This window comes from Branchiostoma floridae, chromosome 3 (genome assembly GCF_000003815.2).
Source record: "Branchiostoma floridae strain S238N-H82 chromosome 3, Bfl_VNyyK, whole genome shotgun sequence".
Classification (NCBI taxonomy): Eukaryota; Metazoa; Chordata; class Leptocardii; order Amphioxiformes; family Branchiostomatidae; genus Branchiostoma; species Branchiostoma floridae.
Window position 1 is genome coordinate 30,999,990 of NC_049981.1, and position 23,043 is coordinate 31,023,032.

The 23,043-nt window shown below is 45.0% G+C and overlaps 2 protein-coding genes across 4 annotated transcripts; both read right to left on the bottom strand.

Annotated features, from left to right (window-relative positions):
* Positions 1 to 767: 767 nt before the first annotated feature.
* Positions 768 to 9,989, bottom strand: LOC118412336 (serine protease 30-like). 3 transcript variants are annotated; one of them, XM_035815131.1, is made up of 8 exons: positions 9,732 to 9,989; positions 7,573 to 7,671; positions 6,618 to 6,833; positions 4,696 to 4,903; positions 3,634 to 3,706; positions 2,794 to 2,998; positions 1,998 to 2,155; positions 768 to 1,437 (listed from the first exon to the last, which is right to left on the bottom strand). In XM_035815131.1, the coding sequence occupies exons 1-8, from the start codon at positions 9,805 to 9,807 to the stop codon at positions 1,225 to 1,227; spliced, it is 1,248 nt and encodes a 415-aa protein (XP_035671024.1). In that variant the 5' UTR covers positions 9,808 to 9,989; the 3' UTR covers positions 768 to 1,224. The 3 variants fall into 3 exon arrangements, with proteins under 3 accessions (XP_035671024.1, XP_035671025.1, XP_035671026.1); XM_035815132.1 differs by having other exon boundaries at positions 6,648 to 6,833; positions 9,732 to 9,987; XM_035815133.1 differs by lacking the exon at positions 6,618 to 6,833 and having other exon boundaries at positions 9,732 to 9,988.
* Positions 9,990 to 12,687: 2,698 nt separating this feature from the next.
* LOC118412335 (transmembrane protease serine 12-like) lies at positions 12,688 to 22,779 on the bottom strand. The gene is made up of 7 exons (XM_035815130.1): positions 22,106 to 22,779; positions 19,455 to 19,664; positions 16,995 to 17,165; positions 15,900 to 16,098; positions 15,103 to 15,386; positions 14,193 to 14,347; positions 12,688 to 13,738 (listed from the first exon to the last, which is right to left on the bottom strand). The coding sequence occupies exons 1-7, from the start codon at positions 22,194 to 22,196 to the stop codon at positions 13,541 to 13,543; spliced, it is 1,308 nt and encodes a 435-aa protein (XP_035671023.1). The 5' UTR covers positions 22,197 to 22,779; the 3' UTR covers positions 12,688 to 13,540.
* Positions 22,780 to 23,043: the final 264 nt, after the last annotated feature.

Genomic DNA, 23,043 nt, shown 5'->3' on the forward strand with positions numbered 1-23,043 from the left:
GCCTTGCCCACCTAGCACTAGACCGTTCATACCGTTGTAGGCAGGCCATGTGTGAGCAGGTGCCAGTTAGCCCATGACAGTATTGTGACATCTGCTGTGAATTAGACCCAATAAAGGGAGAGGCCGCCCGAAAGTCCCCATCTCAGTTTCACCCAAGTCTTGAGCCAGATTGTAATCTCCAAGCAGATCGTACGATAGCATAAGATAGTGCCTAACTGGCCAAGGAGTGTAGTCACTAGTCAGCCAAGAGGAACAAGAGGTGTACGTTTGGTAGCCAAATACACACATAGACCGGCTTCAACCCTCTGGCAACCTTTGACACTATCTTATGCTACCGTAGGATCTGCTTGGAGATTATCAGAGTAGACGTCCTTCCTATAACACTGGTGGCAGCGGTGGGATTACCTAATCTCCAAGCAGATCCTATGGTAGCATAAGATAGTATCAAAAGCTGGCAGAGGAGTGAAGCCGGCTTAGGATTGTGTTTCCCTACAAGGCAAATGGACACCTTTTGGCTGACTACACTCCTTTGCCAGTTTGATAACTATCTTATGCCATTGTAGGATCTGCTTGGAGACTAGGGATTACCGTCGTGAATCTGCATTCTTGCAGTTTTTACATGGATGGCTCTAAGTGCCACGAAGGATTAGATTAAGCATGGGAAAAATAAAGGATAAATAAAGAATATAAGTAAGAGTGATTTTATGTGTGAAATTGACGAGACATGTACAGACGAATCTAGTGTGTCAGACATTTGACCACCATACTTCATTCATTCACTCCAGAATTTATTTATTCATTCATTCAAGAATTCTTCAAAGGATGGTGGATAACGACGATGATCTTTGGACTTTCAGGTTGATGAATTGATAATGGGTGCGATCGTGACATCATCATCTTTTAACATAAATCATTACTTTTCCATTGGACCTTTATGGACAATCAAGTGTTTTCTTGTTAGCAAGGTATGGTAAGCTAGCAATTACACAGCAAGTTACATGTAGTACTAATCATTGACATTGGTGCCCATCCGATCTTACTCTCTTGTGAAGTAGTCGAAGTGACATCATGAGTCAAAGTCCTAGTTATTATACAAAGTAAGATTTTAGTCTGGAGTGATTATGCATTGATATGTTTACAGAAATGTTTCCAGTAGAACACAAGATGCGCAAACAATTCACATTTGCTTGTTTGTTAGTTTGTTAGTTCGTTACGCAATAACGATTACACAGTGCTCCCTGCCTGTGGTACCGCTCGCGGGATGTAGGTGGCGCTGCTGTCCCCCGTGTGTTCCCGGATCCAGGCGACCATGGCGGGAACCTTGGTGTAGACGGCCGGGTTTCGCGGCTGCGCACAACCCTCCCCGTAACTGGTGATGCCGTACAGAAACCAGTGCCCGTCACGTGACTCGCACATCAGCGGGCCGCCGGAATCGCCCTGTGCAATAGGTCAATAGAAAGGTCTTCGAATTCAAGCAGATGTTGGAAGGACTGATACTAGGGTCCCAACCAGCACTCGGCCGGGAAGTTTCTTTGAGGGAACGAAAACTATGATATGAAAGACAGCACATAAAAATATCTAAAAACAAACTAGTCATGAGCATAATTTTTGCATATTTTTTCAAACTTCTATATTTCGTCATTGTCACGTGAGTACAGACAACCAATACTTACCTGGCAGGTGTCCCAACCCACCAACATGGTGGACCTAACATGGTGGACCTAACAAGTCATTGTCACGTGAGTACAGACAACCAATACTTACCTGGCAGGTGTCCCAACCCACCAACATGGCGTAGACAAAACACGTCATGATCACGTGGGTGCAAACAGCCAATACTGACCTGGCAGGTGTCCCAGCCCACCAGCATGGCGGACCTAACACGTCATAGTCACGTGAGTACAAACAGCCAATACTGACCTGGCAGGTGTCCCAACCCACCAACATGGCGGACCTAACACGTCATAGTCACGTGAGTACAAACAGCCAATACTGACCTGGCAGGTGTCCACTCCGCCCTCCGTGTATCCAGCGCACACCTGGGTGGTGCGATCCACGCTATAACCCGGAAGTTGGTGTCGACACGTCCAATGGGACACTATGGGCACTTCCGCCTCCAGAAGCACGTCCGAAAAGAGAGCTAACACGTCAGAGGCTGAGAGAAAGAAAGAAAGCCCCACAAACCATTAATGTTGGATGCCTTCAAATTTCGGGATGTTGTCGATGGAACTTTAGCAAATCAATACAAGAAAAGGATAAAAGCAAAACAGTTCAACAAGACATACATGTATTACAATACCATGGAACTGATGGAAGTAAAATAAAATAAAAACTTGTCAGTCTTCTTCAGGGCAACTGATCCAATAGCTCTGGACACGTGACCACACAGTCAGCTGTGACGATTGTTGTTGGAAGTCGGCATCGTCTCCCGTCACTGGACCAGTTGTCCTTAAATTAAACCTTGAGTTTGTGTGTCCTTTACTTTCCGTCATACATGTCCGTTTTTTAGACTTTGCTCTGACATCTTTCGCCAAAAAAAGGTTGTAATGGCATCAGTATGCGTCTCTCTTTACAAATCAAGAATTTAGCTCGGCCGAGTCGTCAGCGAGCTCTACATGTAAATTACGAGGAGGCATGACCCTGATGCCGACGAACAAATGGTCACACCTTATTCTCCGGCATCAGGCTCCTACCTACTCAGAATTCACAGACTCCCGCATCCCTCCGCCTAATGTGAGGGGGGTATAAAGGGGGCTTTAGAAAGCACGAAAGCGAAAGTTTGATGCCGCACACCTGTCTCCGGCTCCTCCGTGTCTCCCCATCCCGTGATAACGCAGGTGGAGCCAGGGCCCACCTTGACGTCATCCTCAGGTAGACAGGCAGGTGACACGCGATGGTTCAGGTGCGCAGGCTCGGCCAGACGGAGCAGAGCGATGTCGTTCCTAAATGCCGCCGGCTCAAAATCTTCGTGGAGGATGATTTCAGCTATTTCAATCCTCTGCGATAGGGAAAGAGCGTAAGATGTGCCGTATGAAAATCTTCCTTCTGATAAGATAATCTTAACAATCATAGTACAATGCTAAATTTTCTTCCAGCACACAGGTACACACGGATCAAATTACAATGACTACTGTCACCCTCTTCAGGATCAATACTGATGACCAGTCACTTCTGAATGTTAACCAGCGATAGGTACGGACACGTGACCTTATTAACACGTGATCTTGCGGATACGTGTCGTCAGCAATTGGTCGAACGTGCCAGGAACTTTGTAACGCCCACTGGTATTGATCCTGAAGAAGGCGACAGTGGTCGTTGAAAATTTGGTCCGTGTGTACTTTTGTGTTGGAAGAAATTTTTGCATTGTACAGATGATCTTAAGGATCCTTTCAATTGGAAAGGCGCTAAGGAAGATTCCATAGAACGTTGGAAATTATAGTTAGATTGGTAATTCTGTGTTGGTGTTTCCACAATATGCACTTTAGATCAAGAAACATTCTTCATATGCATTTTAGACGAATCATGCCTAAAAAAGGGGAGAGTTGATAAGATGTTTGTCGATACAAGTTTCAATGTGTCTAGGAAATCGAAGGTTCAGAAGTTCCTTGAAATATCCTAAGAACACATGCTTACCTGTTGGTAGGATTCTTCCGTTCTGATGGAGTGTTTCCCCAGATACGCCTCATACACCATGGGATCGGGCTGTCTACGGGAGACAAGCGTTGAACAATCAGTTCCATGTCTTTTGCACATCTATAGTCCATGGGCCAGGACCCGAAATTGACGATATTTGTACCACTGATAAGGACTAGAGCTACCAAATTTTTTAACTCTGCAATAACCAAAGATTATTCTAATCCAAGATAGCAAGCTTATATTTGGGGATGCAAACGTTGTTTAAAGCTATCTACGGTACTTGGTGGCAATGAGGTCTGCTCTACAAGAATGACAAAAACACACGAATATTTGAACACCCCAATTCTGGATGGATAACTCCGGTACTTGAAGGTATAAGTATAATTTCTCTTTCTTTGGTTAGCTGGTTTTAGACACTTTTTTAAAATTTTTTTTATTGGTATACATATAAAACAGGACACAGTGGTAAATGCACTCTAGCAAAGCTAATATTAACATTACCACTAGGACATTTGAAAACAAAATAAACAAAGGACAAAACAATGTGAGATCAAATAAAACGGTAGTACAGCAGTGGGGTGACGGATCCAACAAATAAATATACATACAAGATTTAAAGCAAAATGTTCAATCAGTTTACACTTAGTAAACTGATTGACACTTATCAGTAGACACTTAGTAAATCCATTTAACATCCTATCCGAGGGACCGCCCTAGCCGAAGCTAGGTACTCATTTCCACCTGAGTGAAGGTAGGAAAGTAATGTTAAGTGCCTTTTGTAGCATTAAACACTTCAGATACTTTAACAGTAAAAAGAAATTAATATTCCTGATAGCTTTTGATAAACCAACTCTAACAAACCATACAGCTAGCTACATTTATGCAATTACCAAGAAGCGAGAGGAAGTCGAATGTCCTAGAATAGATTAGACGCATATCTACATACATAGATGTGTATGATTGTTTCCATTGTTACATATATATGATCCTTACCATGTGACCTGTACTTAGCCCAGTGGGGCAAAATGTGCAATAAAGGTCTTTATTCATTCATGTTACCTAAAGAAGCAGTGAGCGGCGGACAGGATCCAGAGGTCCGAGATGAGCGTGCCCCCGCAGAGGTGGCTGTTCTCGAAAGGCCGCAGCTGTATGGTGACCATCCAGGGCCAGCTGCCCGCCACCGCCTCGTGCCCGCCCACGATCTTCGGCCGGGCGGGCTGGTAGCTCAGCACGGACCGCATGGCCGGCAGGCCGCATGTCGGCGCGTCTGCGAAGTATCGTTATAATATATAATTAGTAAATATATCAAAGAATGTCTAGATCTTAGAACCAATTGTGTAAATGATACTCATCATGTTGATATATTGATACTAATTCGTAGAGATTCGTGTAGGTAGTTAGTTTGTTTGTTTGTTCAGATATATAGTTGTAATAGACCTTACGAAAGTCGCTGTACTTTTGTTATGTCAATAAAGATCATTTGTATATGTTGGTATTAATTCATATGGGTATGAGATACATTTATCAAGGGAAGATGAATTCACACATGTCTTACACCGATGGTTATGTATCGTTCAACCACTTATAGCCTGGATGCCAGACTGTTTCCAGGGTCTACACAGTCCAACTCCGACGGCTCTCGGGCAAACATGCCCCAAGGAAATTCTAGAATAAGCCTCTCTTTGTTTAATCTCCAAGCAGACCCTCCAAACAGACCCTCCAAGCAGACCCTCCAAGCAGACCCTCTAAGCAGATCCTCCAAGCAGACCCTCCAAGCAGACCCTCCAAGCAGACCCTCTAAGCAGACCCTCTAAGCAGACCCTCTAAGCAGACCCTCCAAGCAGATAATCCAAGCAGACCCTCCAAGCAGACCCTCCAAGCAGACCCTCCAAGCAGACCCTCTAAGGAGACCCTCCAAGCAGACCCTCTAAGCAGACCCTCTAAGCAGATCCTCCAAGCAGATCCTCTAAGCAGACCCTCCAAGCAGACCCTCTAAGCAGATCCTCCAAGCAGACCCTCCAAGCAGACCCTCTAAGCAGATCCTCCAAGCAGACCCTCCAAGCAGATCCTCTAAGCAGATCCTCCAAGCAGACCCGTCAAGCAGACCCTCCAAGCAGATAATCCAAGCAGACCCTCTAAGCAGATCCTCCAAGCAGACCCGTCAAGCAGACCCTCCAAGCAGATCCTCTAAGCAGATCCTCCAAGCAGACCCGTCAAGCAGACCCTCCAAGCAGATAATCCAAGCAGACCCTCTAAGCAGACCCTCTAAGCAGACCCTCTTAGCAAACCCTCCAAGCAGACCCTCCAAGCAGACCCTCCAAGCAGACCTTCCAAGCAGATCCTCCAAACAGACCCTCCAAACAGACCCTCCAAGCAGACCCGTCAAGCAGACCCTCCAAGCAGACCCTCCAAGCAGACCCTCCAAGCAGATCCTCCAAGCAGACCCTCCAAGCAGACGGTCTAAGCAGATCCTCCAAGCAGACCCTCCAAGCAGACCCTCCAAGCAGACCCTCCAAGCAGACCCTCTAAGCAGATCCTCCAAGCAGACCCTCCAAGCAGACCCTTCAAGCAGACCCTCTAAGCAGACCCTCCAAACAGACCCTCCAAGCGGACCCTTCAAGCAGACCCTCCAAGCAGACCCTCTAAGCAGATCCTATGGCTCCGGTAGCCAAAAACACTCCTCGGCCGGCTTCACTCCTTTGGCAGCTTTTGATACTATCTTAAGATACCGTACGATCTTCTCGGTGATTATCTGTGTTAACCTCCCGCGCGATAGACTGGTATTATTGAGGTAGGAGGTCTGGCATCCAGACTAAACCTTCTATAGTTTTTATACATTCATCAGGGTCATATACGGTCAATCCAACAATGTATTCCAGGCCATCCCCAACATTATCCCGCCGACCCCAGTTGGGGAGTGGTCGGGAACAAGGGTGTGATACGGTCAAGTATTTTGCGATAAAAAAAGTCGAGGTAAGGACCTGAACGTGTGCCAGTGGCGTCACCCTCACCGTTGTTGCCGCACGTTGTCTGCAGCGCCCAGGGCCAGTTGCAGATGTTGTACCTGGTGTCGAAGTGCAGTCCCCAGGGGCAGGTCTTGTGGCAGGACGGCCGGCCGTGCACGCACATGTAGAACGCCGAACAGTCGTGCGGGTCGCGGTGGAACCCCAGCCCAGCTGACTCGCAGTCAAATGTTCCTGAACAGAAAGTTAAAGTCAAAGTCCTTCCCGCACCTGATGGCGCAAAGGGCGGCGCCCATCTCCGTTTTAGTAGCCCTGGGCCACACAACTTTAAGCAATCACTACAGCAGGGGGCTAGTCCAGAATGCTGAGTGCTAATCAGAGATTAGAAAGCATCATGTACTACTTTTAAAGTCTTTCGAACTCACAATCTACCGAATGCAAGGTGAACACTCTACCCTCTCGGCCATTGCACAGGTCGAGAACGAGAAAGGTCGTGAAAAATAGTTCTCACGGGGCAAATGAGCACATCCAAAGAGTTTATATCTAACCAACGTTTCGGGGACGATCTGTCACCCTCCTCAGGACAATACTGAATGATTCTACTTTGTACTGCAGCTAGGTGTCGCTGCTGTATGTGCAGAATGCGGTTTCAAACGTGACTGTGTCTAGATCTCCCCTCATCATGGTTCCTGACTGGTGTGGATTTCCTGATCCATACAGCCTCCGTAATCCAACAAGTGCATCTGTTGATCTTCCTGTCTATCGTCTTGTCCCGTCCGAGTCTATGACACAATGTGATTGCCTGAATTGCTTTCTAACATTTGTCAATGTATCTACCTTTGCGTACGTTGCAAAAATAATCTCCATATGACGACTTTTGATCTAAAAGGGACATTTCTGAATGATAGAATGCATCTATACTGTATCTAAGGTATGAATTCTTTCCGATACCAACATAGTGTGCGACTATTACCGGTACATTCGCTGCTGTCCTCATCGGACTCCTCCAGCATCAGATGGTACAGCTCACTCAGGAACTTTGGAGGGGCGTCATTTCCTTGCGGTGTCAGCGCTGGGGAAGGAATTTCAGCATATAACACTAGTTCCCCTTTATCCGCGGGGTAACCTATATCCGTTCATTTTGAAAATAGGGTATTTGGGGATATGAAGTCGACGGGCGGTGGTTTCAAACTTGAAAATTTTGAAAATATTGCAATTAAATATTTGAAACCACCGACCGTCGACTTGATAACATTAAATATGCTATAAAAAAAAACTAAAAAAAAAGGAAAATAGGTTACCCGGCGGATTAAGGTGAACACACGTTACATTGTACGTTTCAGTCTCTAATCTTTATCAATTAATTAAACTGGCAGGTATTTCCATCGTATTAAACGATGTATGCCGATAGGGTTGGTTTTAAACATTGTCAAACAGCCACTAGCTCGTAAAGTCACCAGCTCAGACGTTCTTCGTTCATGGAATTGATTAAGTCTACATTGGGTGCTTGAAAACAAATGTCATCAGTTAAATATCGAGAGGACGACCGCCGTGGAATGCGATAGAAGTTGTCATCAAAACTGGACAGGCCCATGTCACTGATAGTGCTAGTTGTCCATGGCCTTCCGACCTTCTCTGGACCATGGCTAAGAGCTGATCGTGAGCAAGGTCAACTGTATTCGGGTGTTGGTCGGCGAGATTGCCTACCATTCTTCAAAAGTCGTATGCACCAGCCCAGTATGACGTTTAAAGAATTGTAATCGGGAAAGAAATATTCTGCTTTGAAAGTTTGGTGCAATCAGAGTAGCGAACTGAAGCTAGAATAGAGGATGGATTCCACAGGTTGCTCCCCACCAGCACCGACCTTGGGTTGGGGAGTGGTCGGGAGCAAAAGTCTCGTAAGGTCCTGAATATGGGACATGGGCATGTAACGCTGATGTACAGGGTACGTTGTTTGACTGGTGCGTAGGTTTGTGATGAATTGATAAGAGACAAACTCGCATGGCGCATAATGGCCTTGTTATTTCCTTGTTCCGATGTTTGCTCCGTTTCCCCTTGAGTTTGCAGCTGTTGACATAGAAACGAGGAAACAGTCAAGCTGGTGACAGGCTAACATACTATGTACAACGGAATGGAAATATTTTCAATGTCTGGCTCACCACATAACAGCTTCTTCCATCAAAAGAAGCTCAGATAGAACCAAAGTGTTATTGAAAAACTACGGCTAGTACAAGAGACATAATCACGAAGGTCAAGGATGTGTCCCATCCAGTGTGCAAAGTTTTAAACCTGGGGTGATTGACTGCCAACAACCAACAAACACGGCATTAGCCTATAGGTTAGAATCTTATGTAACTAATTTCTTGACTTGGTCAAGCCTCGATGTTTGAGTTGTGCCATAGAACAATTAGAAACTAGTCAACAGAGGAAAACAGATTGTAGGCCGTTACGACAACATACTTGTCAAAGCGTGGACACCCGCAGACTTTGGATCTAACATGGCAATCAGATCGTTTTGTATTCTTCAGAATGGACAATGGAAAAGAAAGAAAGAAAGCACAGAAAGTTACACATCTGCATTTAACTCACCGAAATCAAGGCATGAGGGCCGGGGTCTTTCTGGGCGGGATTTGGACATGTCTACTTTAAGCAGACTTTCGAAAGTTTGCATCGAACATTGCAAACCCTCAGAAAGGACAGCGACAATGAAAGAAGACACGGTTAGTTGACACATCTAGCAATATGGTACACCTACGATACCTTCTGAATATGGGCCTCTATCAACGAACCATCAGCGATTAGGGATCACGTTATGGTTTCAACGGAGGTAGAACTCCCAGGTTCTGGTTTTCCTTTTTACTCTTTAACAGGGATAGATACGAACAATAAGATGAGTGTTTATTAGTCGTTTTCATAGTGGTGACAGTGGCCTTCTGCATTACGGTGATGACTGGGGGAACATATTTGGCGATACTGAGACGTTTCAATTCAGAAAGCCTCAAGCTCTTTTTTTTGGGTTCCTTGAATAAAAAGAAATAACATAAAAGGTTGTGCGCTATATGGTGGCATCTGCGTTCTTATGAACATATTGTAAAAGGCCTGCGGCATTCAACAGCAAAACAAGCGACTTACCTTTTGAGTGTCCGCCTGTGCACGTTAGCACAAACACAACAATCACCAGGGAAAACTGCATAACATTTTTCTCCATCGAGGTTCTTTCGAAGAATTCTATCCTATCATGTATTATTAAATAGCGACTTGAGACAAAAACTAGACTTTAGCATTAGCAGCAACGTTACGCACAACACGTCAGTCCTAGCCCTATCCAAGCGCAGATCTGATATTAAAGCTTTTAAACATCCCCTCCGAGACCAAGTTACTAGTCTCCCCCTAGAAGGACCGGAATGCCTATCGCGGGGCATGTTGACTTTCACCACTACAGTCAACAGGACACTTAACCAGATCAGATTAGATGGTCATAGAAAGCTCGTCCATCACAGCGCGCGTGCCGCGGTTGTCTGTGCGGTGAGCACTTCCCTCGCGCCTGGCAAAAGGACGAGCGGGCTACGGTCGAAAGTCTAACCGCCGTGCGTCAACGTGCAACCGCCTTCAGGGACTGCCCCTACTACACACATGGGACCACATGTGCCTTGCAATGTTATATGATATTACTTTACCTTACTGCACTTGTGGCACCGGTGCGACACTGTGGGGTTCGTAGACGACTCAACGAATTTCAGAGATAAAGAACATATTTTCTTACGTTTTATGTATTTTGTTGTCTTCCAATTCATACTTACGTATTACGCAATATCTAAGTTAAAAAAAAAATTGGCGAAAATAAGAAAACAGTGCCGCAGTGAACAAACCCCGTATACGTAGTGCCGCACCGGTGCCCCAGGCGCAGTGAGATACCACCTTTACCACCTTAGTTCCTATCGTGCCCCTGACGGTCGTCTTTTTCGACGATGATTGATATACTTGATTTGATACTAAATGTGCTACTGCAGAACTTGTCATACATTGTACCCGTTACTATTGATGTGCAATAAAGATATATCGATTGATTGATTGATTGATTGATTGTAAACGATATGGTAAATGTACTAGAACGTTTCAGGCTAACCAATCTTTTGCTACATGGCTCGTGATGCACATTGTCCACCATGTTGATTGTTTCAATGACACGACCGTGTAATCTGATACGGTCTGTACGGTTTGTCACATTTCAACCGGTCACAAACTAGCGACATTTTTAATACATTGCTACAGTATGTAGAGACAGGTGCTAGTGTAGGTTCTTCAAACTGCCAACATTTGGCCACTAAATATCAGAACACTTCCGTGTGCATTGATAAGGTATCACTCAGCCAATAATTGAAGAAGTCATTGTTACATTTTTAGCATTTTTGTTTAGATGGTATGTTTGTCAGAAGGGCGTACAACATCCAAAAATCAGTTTGCAACAAACACAGATTCCGTATACAACAAACAGCAGTGTGGATCTAGTATTGATAACCGCCCATATTGGTCTGACAGATCGCGCGATTTCCTACATCTTGTGATATATTTTATCTGCGTACACAAACATCATCTGGCGAGATTGACGTCATAGATGCCTATAATGGTATCTCGATGTGATGAACAGTTAATTGACACAGCTATGTCAGAGGCTGATTTCAGATGGAAATTTGTGTTGTTTGTGAGGAAACTATTTTGAAAACCAGCACCTCCAGAATGTCGAACTGGCCAAACTGGTCACATACACTGTAGTTACCTAATGAGTGGAAACTAAGACATTGTAACCCATGGAGGGTCAATGTGCACTGATTCGCAATGAATTCAGTATGGTAGAAAACTCACTTAGTGAGAAAGAGCTGTCTGATAGCCACACGACACCCAATATGATGTTGATTGTTACAATGACACCACTGTATGAGACGATCTGTATGGTTTGCAACATTTAACCGACCTCAGCCTGGCGACATATTGCTACAGTATATTGCTACAGTTGTGTGCAGCATTTTCAACAACAGGTACGTGCTTGTTTCAGCTTGTACTATGGTCTTGTCTCTCAAAATACTTTTGTTTTGTTTTGTTTGGGTGTGGTGTATGAAACAGTGAAATTTGAGTCGCATGTTGCCCAGATACGTCCAAATGTCGCCACAGACTGCATCCCGCGTGTTTTATTTTCGTAGGGTGAAGTCTACATGGAGGAGGATAGCAACAACCTGTTTCACAGGGAATCCGCCAAACAACAAACAAGTCATCAGCTTGTTTGATGAAACGATGAGCATCTTTTTCTTTGATTATCTGATACATTCCATAGCCTTCCCTGTGCCTAACTAAAGATCATACATATGCCAAAAAGCAGTTACTCAAGCAACTGGATATGATTTTGGAAACGGTAAGACGTTGCAAATCTATCTGAAACGTCTGACCATTTCCAAAATCATATCCAGTTGCTTGAGTAACGCTAGTTCACCTTTATTCGCGGGGTAACCTATATCCGTTGTACCCCAAAACAGGATATTTAGGGATATCACGTTGATGGATGGTGGTTTCAAATTGCATTTTTTTTCAATATAATGCAGTTTGAGACCACCGTCCGTCGACTTGATATCACGAAATACCCTGGTGTTAAATACAACGGATAAAGGTTACCCCGCGAATAAAGGTGAACTAGTGTTAACTGTTTTTTTGGCATATCTTATTACCTGGATGTCTAACCTTCATCGACGTAAGATCATACATAGGTTCACTCGTATTTCCATCATTGAGTTGCACCACCACGGTTACAGGTATAACGCGAGACACGGCAATTCTAATCTTTATATATTGTACATTCTAAAGGTATTCGTCGCATTGTAATGCTTCTTATTGAGATTTTATTGAAACAATGGTCAGCTTAGTTGCAGTCTGTTTGACTAACAAGATGGGCTCTTTGACTTTATCAAAGATCACCAAATCAATCAGGTATCCAGCCCCAAACAACATACAGTAATGTCTAATAGACAATGTCTGATAGACTGTACCCGAAAACCCAAAACATACTCTATGCAGTTAAGAACACACAGAGTTGCTTTGAAGACGTAGCTCCTACATTTTATTTCAACATGGCAAGTACAAAGTACAAGAACACAAAGTCACAAAACAAAATTGTGAAATAGAAAACAGAATAACGTCAAAGTCAGACGAAGTGTGTGGTAAAGAATAAATTAAGCAAAATGCTACCTGAACAATATTCTAAGATATCATGTATCTGTCCAAAAACAAAAATTGGAAAAGGCCCGTGATTCTGTCCAACGGTTTTCTCTGAGCAGGGATAGGCCTTTTGGCGTTTTGTACAAAGATGGCATTACCACTTGTAAAAAGGTATTTGAATGCATCATCTATTGTTGTACTTAAACGAAGGAAAAATATCAACAACATCAAGCAAACCAAAATGTCCAAAAAGATCAAGTAAATATTGCCGGTGATCACCAAAGAGATAATACTAGGTGACAAGTGTATCTTCCAGTAGACTTTGTCTTTGGAAATATTTCTAGGCATCCATTGTACACATGGTTCCGTGTGGCCACCATCAAATGGATTTGTCTCAGTCAAATCATTTTTTTCTCTTTCTTTACGTTGAAGATGAAACTTGAGTAATGTTGAAAGCTACTTCAGATAATACTGGTTTCTTGACGGTTATGATGTCAACACCTTAGTTTATTTCGCGGCATTATCACATTAGACTATAAACATACATACACGAACGCGAATGTCCAATGGCACGTTTCTGGTGTAACAATGACGACGTAACGTCTACCGAACACCTGCATGACACATTGGGATAGTGTCCTGACAATGGTTGGACATGTCACCGTGGACTTACATCTCCGCCAACCGTCGTTCTAAAACCACTTCGTTTGAAGCGACCAATGAGGTGTCTCATGACGTCACACGTAAGAGCGAATGACGGCCCATTCCTGCTCGGTCACGTGTTCGTGTATCCAGGAGACGAAGGAAGAGACCCTGCTGTAGACGCCCGGCTTGGCGGGTTGTGCGCATGTGCCCTTGTCGCCGTAACTGGTGATGCCCTGGATGGTCATCCTACCGACGTCATCCTTGCACGCCAGGGGGCCGCCGCTGTCACCCTGAGAAGGAGACAAAATTGTCCAGGTAAGTTGCTACAAACGACAGATAAGGAAATACTGGGGACGAGACAAAATGGGCCAGGTAAGTCGCTACAAAGAATAGATAAAGAATCAATGGGAAGGAAACAAGACGGAGCAATGTTGGTCGATATAAATGAGTAAGATAAGTTAACAAACGAGAGGTTTTCGCCAGTAATCATCAGTTTTATGATTTTTGAAACATTTTCCTGGACTAACAAAGCATTAACTTTTGCCTAGATCCTACTTATGAATTGTGACTAAACTCAGAAAAAAGAATAAGAAACAGGCGTAGCATTAAGATTGGATGACTGCAAAACGCTTTTACGACTTTGTCTGTTGTTGGTGCTTCAAAACACTGTAATGTCAGGCTTATTATTATATTTTAGGTGCTATGACAAGGTCTAACAAATGACAAGGTCTAACAAAGGCTCACCACACAGGTGTCGATGCCTCCTTCGTCATACCCAGCGCACATCTGTTCCGGGTAGATCTCGTAGTCGGGCAGTTTCGTGGCGCATTTCCGGTTGGACACCACGGGCAGCTCGATCTCCTGCAGCACGGCGGACTGGAGCTCACCTTCGGGGTATTCTGTAGCGAAGAATATGGTCAATTATGAAAATATGGATTGTTATTGTTATTGGGTGGGCCGACTACTCAGTCTTTGCAGCCAGGGGCTGAATTGCGAGGAGCTTAAGTAGGCGGAGCTAGATCGCAAGGGTCTGGAGCGAGCTGCCATTCGGCGCCACTCAGGTGACCTCAATACGACAGTAATTGCCCCAGGTGCGGCCAAGGTACTGTAGGTTTTGAACCGCTCACACCGCACCATCGCACATGTGGCGGGTTCTTTAACGTGCCCGGGGTATGGCTCTCCCCAGACACGGGACCTCCATTTAACGTCCTATCCGAGGGACGATTGCCACAATCATTGAAATGAACATCAACAGCAACACCAGAGTGAAATAATAAACTGAATGAGCCATGGAGGCTTCCACGCGTTCTCATCAGAAAGCAAGCCAAGTAAATCACTTTATGGACATACACCACGCACCAAAGGTATACTTTCTGATACTTTATAAGCTTCTGTCAATCTTTTGTATTAGTGAAAGTGTATATTTGTTTGTAGAATTAACGCTGTATCATACTGTCGTCTCGGCATAGCACTCAGCACTTAGCAAATGGTATGGTATGTAGTGGAAAACAGACCATAACCAGTGAACTACGCTTAGTGTCTCTCTGACATGATCAACGCCGTTCACAGGAAATATGTGGAAATGATCTTAAGTTTTAACTAATAAAAATACTTGCACTTAGAACTTTTCATATACATGATATGGTTGCCGTACCATTCAAGGCCAGTGGTTTAGTGTAGCCCCAACCAGAAGTAGTACAGAGCGTGTCTTCCTCTACCTTCTCCCCTTCCTCCGGCAGGCAGATGGGCGAGACCCAGTCGTCCATGTTTGCGGGCCGTGAGAGGCGCACCAAGGCGATGTCGTTGGTGAGCACATCGTACACGAAGTTCTCGTGCACGATGATGTCCTTCACGGTGATGTTCTGTTCGTGTCCCTCGTCCTCGTACAAGTTGTGCTCGGCGAGATGGGCCACCCAACCCGTCTGAGGTTTGTTGAGACTGAGGAGGGAAAAGTCGACGATTTAATCGCCACCTATGTTGGTTAATGTTGTACTTGGTCAGACTGACCACCATGGTAAGTTAGCTCAGTCCGACCACCGAATCCTACAGTTCAGCCATGTTGGAATAAAGTCTCTCCAACTTAGTTACACTTCTGACGCCCGTGAGACGTTCCTTTAGCGGCGCTTCTACTAAACTGGCGAATATTTTTTATGTTAGGGCTGAAGGCAAAACTCATTGCTATCAAAACACCATCAACAAGGAAGATGCCAGCCTTCCATTGCCTACCTTATGGTATTGTCTGTCTCATATAGTCATGATTCAGACCTGGGATAACGCATCTGCCTTTGTAGCCTTTGTATCTATCCTATTCTAGTTCGGGGTAGCTTCTCTGATCTCCTCTTCGTAAAATATTCAGCAAGGAAAACGATCGCAGGAGCGACCTGGAGCTAGAAAAGGACAGTTTCCACTATACTAGCTACAGTAACGTGTAAAAGATATCATCGTACTTACGGTCTGAAACAGTGAGCTGCCGTCACTATCAGGGTGGGAGCGATGAGAGAGCCGCCGCACAGGTTAGCGTTCTGCAGGGGGTACAGCGGGTGTTGGAAGGACACCATCCACGGCTGGCTGCCCGGAACCACCTCATGACCGCCCACGATCTTGTTACTAGCCGCCTTAGACCGGACGGCTGGAACGCCGCAACGGATGGCTGCAAAATACCACGGACATGACCGTTATAAGCTGGGTTTGGGCATGCTGGATGGGCATGTAGACAAGGCGTTTATCATATTGTTTTGTATCATGTAAGGGGTAAACTGCGTCAATGTGTAGCACGCTAAATCTAACGTTACAGGATTGTTTGGTCCGAATGTGCTGCATAAAGGTTCTTATTGATGTGAGTCATCGTGCCATCTATTCTAGATCGACGTCTGTAAACCACATTGAACAATTCGTTTCATGCTGTATTGATGACATCGTCACAATTCGTTGTATGAAGGATACAGGCATGACTAAGTTGTCATGCCTGTATGTTTGTTTGTGTGTGGCTGTTTGTGTTTGTAATTGTGTGTGTGAGATATGACTGGAGTGCCCAAATACATTTCAAACAATACGACGTTACTAGGCGGTGATGATTGACAACAAGGGGTAACTAGGTAGTGACGACACTGACCACCGTCTCCACAACAGAACCATCTCTGTTTAGGACATGACGTCATGACCGGTCGCCAGTGTTGATGACAACGGCAGCATGTGTCCGTCGGTGCATTGGCTTTTGGACCTGCTCTTTGAACTTTGTCACCACCTTTTTCGCTACGTGCTTAGACTACTGTGACCCATGACTATCCAACATTTTGCCCACCAGGAATGCCTTTCCGAAGTGACTATAATGAAAAAGGAGACAAGGCAAGGCAGGACTAAATCGGGTAGGAAACTTCCCAAGCAGCCTCGCTTCGCCTATTGAGTCCGTTAGTCGAACTTGCTGAAGCTTGATGTTTCTGACTTGGGAAGAAGAGATGCTGTCACAGTGAGCCTAGTTCAGTGCCTAGAGGTGGTCAATGGCCTTGCACTGAGCAAACTCGTTAAGAAAAAGAAGCTGGAACTCACGATGGCAGATGGGGTACTCCGCGGACCACCCCTCCTCCGTACAGGTGATACTGCTGGCCCCCTGCAGCTGGTACCCGTGGTGGCAGGAGAAGGTGTAGGTCGCACCGATGCTGACGTCACTTCCGGCCATGGTGCCGTGGCTGGGAGGGATGGGCACTGGGCAGATCTCATCTGGAATAAGGGAACAAGAGTTACATTTTTTTTCTACCAAATTAACAAATATGGCACGGGAAATATGACCATCTTTGTTCAGATGGCTGGAAACTGCAGACTCGGAGAATCTACTTGATAGTCGGGATAGATTTCAAATAGTTTAGTGGATTATTTTCTCTAACTATCGTGAAAAAATTGACTCATTTTTAAAAGCGCTTTCACCAATAACTTGCCCATGAGAACACGCATGGAGGAAAAAAAAAACAATAGATATTCCCATTCATTCTTACCATGTGCTCATGGTCATGAGGCAACGCACAGCTGTAACATACCTTATCTCAGATAAAGCCTTACCTGCTTGCTGTTGTAGCGCAGCAAAGATTTCTCCCAAATGGTTTGGCAAACTACAAGCACCGTAAGCGCCTAAACCTATGCCTGGTGGACAATGGGGCCTACTTGCGCCTACATCACTAATGGCAAAGAACCACACTGCTATCGGCAAGAGGATCCACATAGTACTTGCCGTGGTGCTAGCAAACTTGCTCTTCATCTAATGGGCTACGAAGTACTGGGCGGAACAGTTGCTTTTGTCGACCTTTATAAGAAGTAAGGCAGGGCAAGGTACACGTCTGAATCGTCATTTTTCAAAAGTGACATTCCCACAATGTAAACGGACCTTCCTAGCAGCGACCAATGCTAAAAATATTCCAGTGTTCATCAAAGTTTCCGCTGCCCAGATACGCCCCTTGTAGGTAATTAATATCTTTTGGTACTTCGGCTGACGCCTTTGGCCAATGCCACCGTTGCTTTGAAGTGGTAGGTTTACTATAAGCGGTCCCTTCCTAACGCGTCTACGGATTGATTCTAAACACTGTCAGTACGCAGGATTTTTGTTCACTGGGGTACAGAATAGTCTCGTTAAGGCAGACCAATTCCAGTAGGCGATTCATAAACTCGACTCCATACTTCTTTGCTACTAGATGTATATTGAAATTGGCAGGTCCCCATGGCAACTAAAGACACAAAGCCAGACATATTTCACTAGTCCCGTCACCGGAGTTTGTTTCTCAGATTGTCACAGGTAGTGACGTCAAACAGGGCCTGGTGTTACGGCATGGTCAGAAGGTTATACTGAATACACTACAGCACCACGTTTGAACTATGTGGCCAGTTTACACGAATTCTATCCGGAATATCCCATCGCTGTTGTCGTTTAAGGCTATATAACGCTAGTTCATGATCACCTTTATCCGCGGGGTAACATATACACGTTGCATTGCTAAACAGGATATCCAGGGATATCAAGTCGATAGACAGTAGTTTCAAATTGTACTATTTTCAAAATATTGCAGTTTGAAACCATCATCTGCCGACTCGATAACCCTAAATACATTGTTCTTAAAAAACGGATAAAAGTTACCCTACGGATAAAGGTGAACTAGCGTTACCATGTAGGCCATGACCATGTGCCGCAACGCCCAACCTAATCAGCGCGATCTGTATTTGCGTGTCTATATACTCTTACAGATCGATTTATCTCAGTTGTAATGCCAAGGCTGAACCACAATGCGTGTTTAGGTGGTGAGGCATGCTGGAACACTTCTAGCTAGTAAATGCCAAGGTCTGTCATCGAAGAGTGACGATTAAATTCTTGATGTTTGTTGTTTTAAAGCATTTATAATGGTTTAAATCGTTTTTGTGTCATTTTCAGTCCTTGCGGTGGGATGTTGTACCGACCTATGCTCTACCCCTCTCTGGCACGTCCACCGGCTGCACTATGGCATGGTGCCAGAAAGGACCACAAGTTAATGGCGACTTTATGGCGAACTTTGCTAACATATAGATGTTTTACATTTTGTTGCGCAGTTTTAGTGGCCCCATATCAGAAATAAACACACGGTTTGTGGAAAGATTTGTATACTTTATGATGTCAAAGTATGACTAAGATACAAAACACACAAAACCTACAAAGTACATTTCTTTATCAATGAAATCGGTTTAAAATACTCATAAGATTTTGATGGCCCAATGACGGCTCAACGATCGTCGCCTCGATGGAAAGCCGGTTCTAGGCTGTAACATTGCTCAAAGTATTTCCTAGACAAAAATTCTTCAGCGTTTTGAGTGTTTTTTTTTTAGCTATGCCTTTATATCTTGCCTCACGTACCAACAAACTAATTATAGAAAAAGTTACAGGAACGGAAAATTGGTAGCTTGACGGTTGCTCAAAGATCTCCATCTTAAGCAAAGGGACATGCACAGGCTCTACTGCATGATTTGATGATGACAGGACACGTCTGTACTTACCGACAGGTATTTCCATTTCCAGTTCGGCGGCACACGGCGTGGTCAGGGACCCCGGCCAATTACAGACCAGCAGGACGGGATCGAAGTGCAGACCGGCCGGGCAGGACTGGTGGAAGGGCCGGTGTCCGGGGGCGCACTGGTAGAACCGGCCGCAGTCCTCGGGGTCAGGGTGCAGACCATGGCCGCCGGCACAACTCCAGATTGGCGGAACTGAAAACAAAACAGGAAGGTGAGTTTTTCATTTATGTATATTTTTAGACAAATGGGTGGCCCCATCTAACTCTGATTTGATTTTCAGGGTGGGGGTAACCGGTTCATTACAGTGGTTGATGAGCCGGGACGAGGGTGGGGATACAATCTTAGTCACGTTTGGGATTGTGTTCTCGTCGCAAAAGCGCCACCTACATCGGCTACATATAGCGGACCTGTACTCTTCTTTGAAAGTCAAAAGGGTTAACATGGTGAGTGAACATATCGTCGAAATGTCGAGAGGTTTTAATCACCAAGCAGATCTAACGTTCGCAAGTATTCATGGACAAAAACAGTATCCAATTAGCTAGCGGTATTCTTTGGTGGACAGTTGGATACTGTTCAGTGTTAGATCCGTTTGACGGTTTGTAGATAAGGGAGGCTTGAAACTATCGACATAACAACCTAGATTTAGCCTCCTCAGTGGTTGCGCTAGTTCCAGGTGCCATACAACCACCACGTAGACGTCACAAACTCTACAAGACTGGACTTTAGCCAAAAGTTCCTGGTTGATGAAAGCGGCCTGTCTAAAGCGGATGATTGATGTGTGTAATAAACATTCCAGCCCGGGACCCAAATTGCGCGCCAAAGAACAAGGAAAGTCGCCAGGGCCAGTCGCCGTACCTCGTGTGGGATCAGACGTTCTGGTGGAATCGTAATTATCCACCATTATTCATCGCGCTATTTGATCAGGACTTAGAACAACACAGCAGCCGCAGATTGCAACTCATCTGTTCTGAATACCTCTCACCTAGTGTCAACAGCTTTCAAAAATCTAGATTACCGCGCGAAAACGTTGCCATGACAACCGTGGCGTCAGTCGACGTCGCCATGGAAATAGACGAGAATGAGAACAAAAAGATAACCGGGAAGAGCTCATTTGTTTATCGGAGGATCTTGGAGGTAATTATGTTGAGATACACTTCAATACATTCCACGGCGGGTCTTTAGCTACATGTGCATGTAGATATACAGCACTTGGGAAGTAGGTAAATGTTGCTGTAATAGGACATTTCGTTAGCTGGCTTTTTCAATGTTAAAGCTTCGTACGTCGATGAAGATTAGATATCCAGGTAATAAGATACGTCAAAAAGCAGTTACTCAAGCAACTGGATATGATTTTGGAAACGGTCAGACGTTTCATCAACCATCCGATGTTTTTGGTCAGTGACACTGAAGTGATCTGGGGCAAACTGTTTTTTTATACTGTAACTATATATGCAAAAGAGCTGAGGGCAAATTTCGTACTCTAGAAAATGGCAAGGAATCTTTGGGCATGATCATCGCTTCATTTTTTACTAGAGCATGCAGAATCTAAAAAAAAACACTTTGCAAAGCTACTTGCTGGCATAGTAAAGAGAGACTAAGGTTCTTTATGTCTATGAGAGAACAATCCACGATTCGTTACAATGATAATCTGAGTGCCCAGTAAGCGTACATTTCAGGGTAAAGAACACGTAGCCTGGAGTGTCATCCAAGTTAATTTACCGGTATACCGCGACTACAATACTACAGGAGTGTGGAAGCTCCGGTAACCCTACTGGGATAGAACTCAGGGTAAAGAACACCGTCCGACAGAACCGGCTATTCTGTCGGAGAGTCTCTGTCGATCTATGACAGTAGACTCGACGATCGTACTGGAAGAACCGCCGACCGTACCGGCAGAGAACCTGCTCGCCACCTAGGTCGTCAGGGACCGTCCGATCTCTACCGGTACAATTTCCGATTCTGCTATCGCGACCTGTATCTGTATTTGTATCTATATAGCCGGTATAACCGCCCTTCCGTATAACACACCAGCTTGTAACACACCACTATCTCTACCCTAACACAAATATATACCGAGCCACCTTTCCGGCGGATGGTACCAGACCTCAACAGTCTGTTGGACTCTGAACGGTGGACGTGCAGACTGTGTTCTCACTGCAGCGGAGCACGTGGCTACCACGACCCGCTGTTAGAACACACCGCAAGCTCAGAACACAACAAACATACGGGGAACGGTTCGTACGTTGAGTCGAAATGACGAAACGTACAGGGAAGCATCTGTTGATATCTAGATCAAAAGTATCAGCCCTGGCCTGATACAGGGCACCGGTTCAGGCATTGAAGTTCCAATTACGCAACTCGCACAACTTTGGTAACTCTTAAAAGCCATGGAAAAACTAAAGGACAAATGCAAACTTGTACATCGCAGTTGAAGTTCGAAAACGAAGCTATACATGCTGTACTTCATGCCGCGTGCATCTTCGCAGGCACGCGGCGCGGTCATGTTTCACTGGACGACCTGTCATGTCACACCTAGATTTGTTTCCAAACTTTGCTAAAGTAAAAGGTCCCTTCTCATATTCCATCTCTACATGAATAGAGCTTTAATCATGTAAGGAGTTATGTGTACTCACCCCGTGCATTTCGCGGAGCGGGCTTGGCGCTGGACGAGGAGGCGAAGAAGGCCACGGAGACCAGGACCACGGTAGCTAGTTTGATTGACATCTCAGTCGCACGATGCTGATGACAACTTGGGAACGAAAAAAATAAACAGTTGCTGCGTTCGGTCACAAATTTCTTATTAAAGTATGTCTAAATGTTAATGTTGGATGCGGACTGCAGCTTCTTCTACACAGGGTTTCTGGATCAGTCAGGTTGAGGGTTTGGTGGCGGTGATCAGAGGAACGCACGGTTGTCACACAGCTCCCGCTCCTGGTCTAACCTGTTGGCTTATCGGCGCCGCTTTTAAACCTGGCCCTGTGCACACAGTAACCGGGCGTGGAGTGCTGCCCTCATGAAATCCTCATTTTTCGTCGAATCTTTGTCAGCTTCTGTGGCGGCAGTGACGTCCGATCCTGTCCAAACTTCCCGATAATAGATGACTGGACGTGATGGACAGGCGTGTGGCACCAAATATGCACTTCTGTTCCGAGGCATGGCTAATATTTCCTCATCAGTCTTCGTCATTTCCTTTGACAGGGTCTGCTCGTGTAATGTATGCAGGAAATACCTGGATAGGTCGCACGTACGAATAAGCACTAACAGAGCAGCCAATAACCACTATTATCACGCCGTGTTTGCTGCCGCATAGTTTCAATTCTTCCCGAAGATACGATTGTGGTCAGTGCGCCATGCTTGTGTACCCAATCATTAGGGGAGGTGAGATTAAGGAACATAATGGTCATCATGAGACCCACCATATAAACATCCATTCTGGCCGAAGTCTAAGCAGATGACCATATGATTGTGTGCTATGTGGTGTTGACAAACCCAAAGTAGCTCCGGTGTTGACGCCGCTCTTTGTTTCTCCACGAAGGACAAAAGATAAACTCTGTTAGTGGAGCCACTCATG